Raw genomic sequence first — 2,493 nt, 5'->3', positions numbered from 1 at the left:
AATGCCCCCTTTGCATTTCACACGTACAGCTGTGGCCCCGCTTTTCTCAAGAGCAGGGGGTGAGCGGTGCCCCCGCCTGGCTAAACTGATTGTGTCGCCCACAAATTGCCCCTGGCGTTTCAGATGGATCCTGTGTTCTTCCCAGCTCGCCCTCCATGGCTGAGTGTACCCCGGAGAACGCCACTGACATAGCCCGGTCCCCGCTGACTGCAGGGGGCCCAGGGACTGGGAAGCTCAGCTGGGGGGAGGGTTCTGTCTGCTCGAGCGACTGATGCTGTGAATGTCACTGGTGGAAAACCTCCATCAGAGGAGACGGCGCTGCAGAGTCACGCTCCGGTCATTTACAGAGCACTCCAAGATGGGAAAGAGCCAAACATGAATCATCCACATACAAGAAACTGATCTTCTACTATCCCACCACCAGGGGTCACCCTACCTCCAGCCACCGCCCAGCAAGGGGTCTTGGGCCAGGCACCAGCGCTTCCCCACTGGGAGCTGGACTCCACCCGAGTTAATGAATGGCCAGTTAACCCTTTGTACAGACAGTGTCTGCAGGTTTCCCCAAGCTGAGCCCACGTGAAGACAAGCCCCCCAGGTGTGCACTGGCAGCTTGGGGGGCAAGCAGCCCAGAGGGCTGGTGTCTGCAGCACGTCTCTAAGGACAAGCCCCGTCAGCACTGCCAGGCCTGGTGCCCTCACACCCGAGGGTGGGGTGGTTGGGGGCCCCCGGCTGGGGCACTTACTAGTATTTCTCCAACGCTGCCTCCAGCGCATCCCAAACCTTCAGCTTTGGCTCTGGGATGACGTGAGCCAGGGCCTCCCAATACTCAGAGTCCTTGGAGTTGTCCCGTTCCTCCATCACCTTCTTCACCTGCGGCCGCTTGTCCCTACGGGGGCAGAGAGAGGAGCCCTGGGCTCAGGGCACCGCTCTGCCCATCCTTTCAGTCACCCCGCCAGGTCTGAAAGGAGGGGCCATTGCTTGGGGCAGCGCCGGCATTAGCCTCACAGCTCCCTGCGGGCAGTGACTGGCTCCTCTCCTCCACAACTGTTCATTCACGTCTGCCTGCCCCACCACGTTCACCCCACCCGATCCAACCTGCTCCCCACCGCACAGCTCTCCCGTGCCGAGTGAACCCCACTCGTTGTGGGGAACCCACCCTGCCCCACCTCTTGTCAACGTCGCCTACAGAAACCAGTTGTGCCTGGGGGAGACGGCGGGGACCTTTCCACTGCTGAGCAGACCAGCCCAACCTCTATACCCCAGCACACCCGCCCACTGCATTGGCAGCCAATCCCCAGCCTAGATGCCCCTCTTCCACTCTCCCCAGCCTCACTCCCGCGGTTCCCGGGCCTTGCCCCTCCTCCAGCTCACACGCTCGGATCAAGGGGCTACTCCTGCAGCCCGTTCTCTCCTACTCTTCATATTCCCAACCAGCTCCCCGCCCCATTCCCAGCTAACGAGATCCGTGCACAGCCCAACCTCACCTCGGCTTCTGGAAGTCCCGGACAAATGCTTTGAGGGCCTTGAGGACGTCATCGGGATGGAAGAGCAAAGAGGACGGTGATGCCGCCGAGCTCTGATGGGCCGTGCCTTCCTCCTTCAGGGCAGCCGATCCCTCGTCGTTGTCTGCTGAATCCACAGCGAGTTTTTCAGGGCCCTGCTCCTCTGCCCACTCCTTACTCTGCCCGACAGCCACACGCACCGGGAGTGAATTCCAGCCACACAAGGCTCCAACTACAGCTAACCTGTTAATGCTCCCCCCAGCCCACAGCACCTCTACCCTAAACTGCAAACCCGGGAGGCTTCCAGCCATCCGGAGCCCTGCTTTAGTGACATCTGTATTTACTGGGCACAAAACACAGGGGCCTGGGAGCCAAATTCAGCACTGGTGGAAACAGCTTAGACTTCGCCCATTTCAATGGTGTCATGGCTGCAGCCGCTGGACCACGCCGGTTCTCTTGATAAGAGCGACACCAACTCCCTCCCCCAGTGCGGGACTTTACAAGCCCCATCTCCTCCCGGGGGTCTCATCCCACGATGCCCACGTTCATTGTACCTGGCTGGAGACGACCTGCTGGGCTTTGAACGTCAAGAAGAAATCCACCAGCATATACACGTCGTCTTCATTGTCAATTTCGAGGGCCTGGAGAAAGGCAGAGAAACGGCAGGTCAGGTGGCAGCTGGGACTCCGAGATGTTGCTCTGGTCCCTTCCCAGGGGCCTAAGCTAAATTCACAGCCCTTCCCTTCCCAATGCAAAGGGGGCTGGCGCGGGACCAGCAGGAGTGCTCAGCAGGGGCAAGTCAAAGACCAGGTTCAGGTCAAGCTCTTGGTCTCTCTCAGTGAGATGTCAGACACTGGGAGCCCTGCAGCAGCACATGCTTCCCCAGGGAAAGAGAGTACGTCACACAGCTCCAAACCCATCCCTCTTCCCAAATTAGGGAAGAGGAGCCCAGCTCTCTTCGGGCAAAAGGGTGGTGGCCACAAAGGACCTC

The 2,493-nt window shown here is 59.8% G+C and overlaps 1 protein-coding gene across 1 annotated transcript; it reads right to left on the bottom strand.

Moving 5' to 3' along the window:
* Positions 1-68: 68 nt before the first annotated feature.
* Positions 69-2,414, bottom strand: LOC135980673 (dynein regulatory complex protein 1-like). Its single transcript, XM_065580589.1, has 3 exons — positions 2,057-2,414; positions 1,485-1,681; positions 69-886 (listed from the first exon to the last, which is right to left on the bottom strand). The coding sequence occupies exons 1-3, from the start codon at positions 2,108-2,110 to the stop codon at positions 742-744; spliced, it is 396 nt and encodes a 131-aa protein (XP_065436661.1). The 5' UTR covers positions 2,111-2,414; the 3' UTR covers positions 69-741.
* Positions 2,415-2,493: the final 79 nt, after the last annotated feature.

Source organism: Chrysemys picta, unplaced genomic scaffold, assembly GCF_011386835.1.
Source record: "Chrysemys picta bellii isolate R12L10 unplaced genomic scaffold, ASM1138683v2 scaf5857, whole genome shotgun sequence".
Lineage (NCBI taxonomy): Eukaryota > Metazoa > Chordata > Testudines > Emydidae > Chrysemys > Chrysemys picta.
The sequence above is the reverse complement of the archived record's forward strand: the minus strand, read 5'-3'. Positions and strand labels throughout refer to the sequence as shown.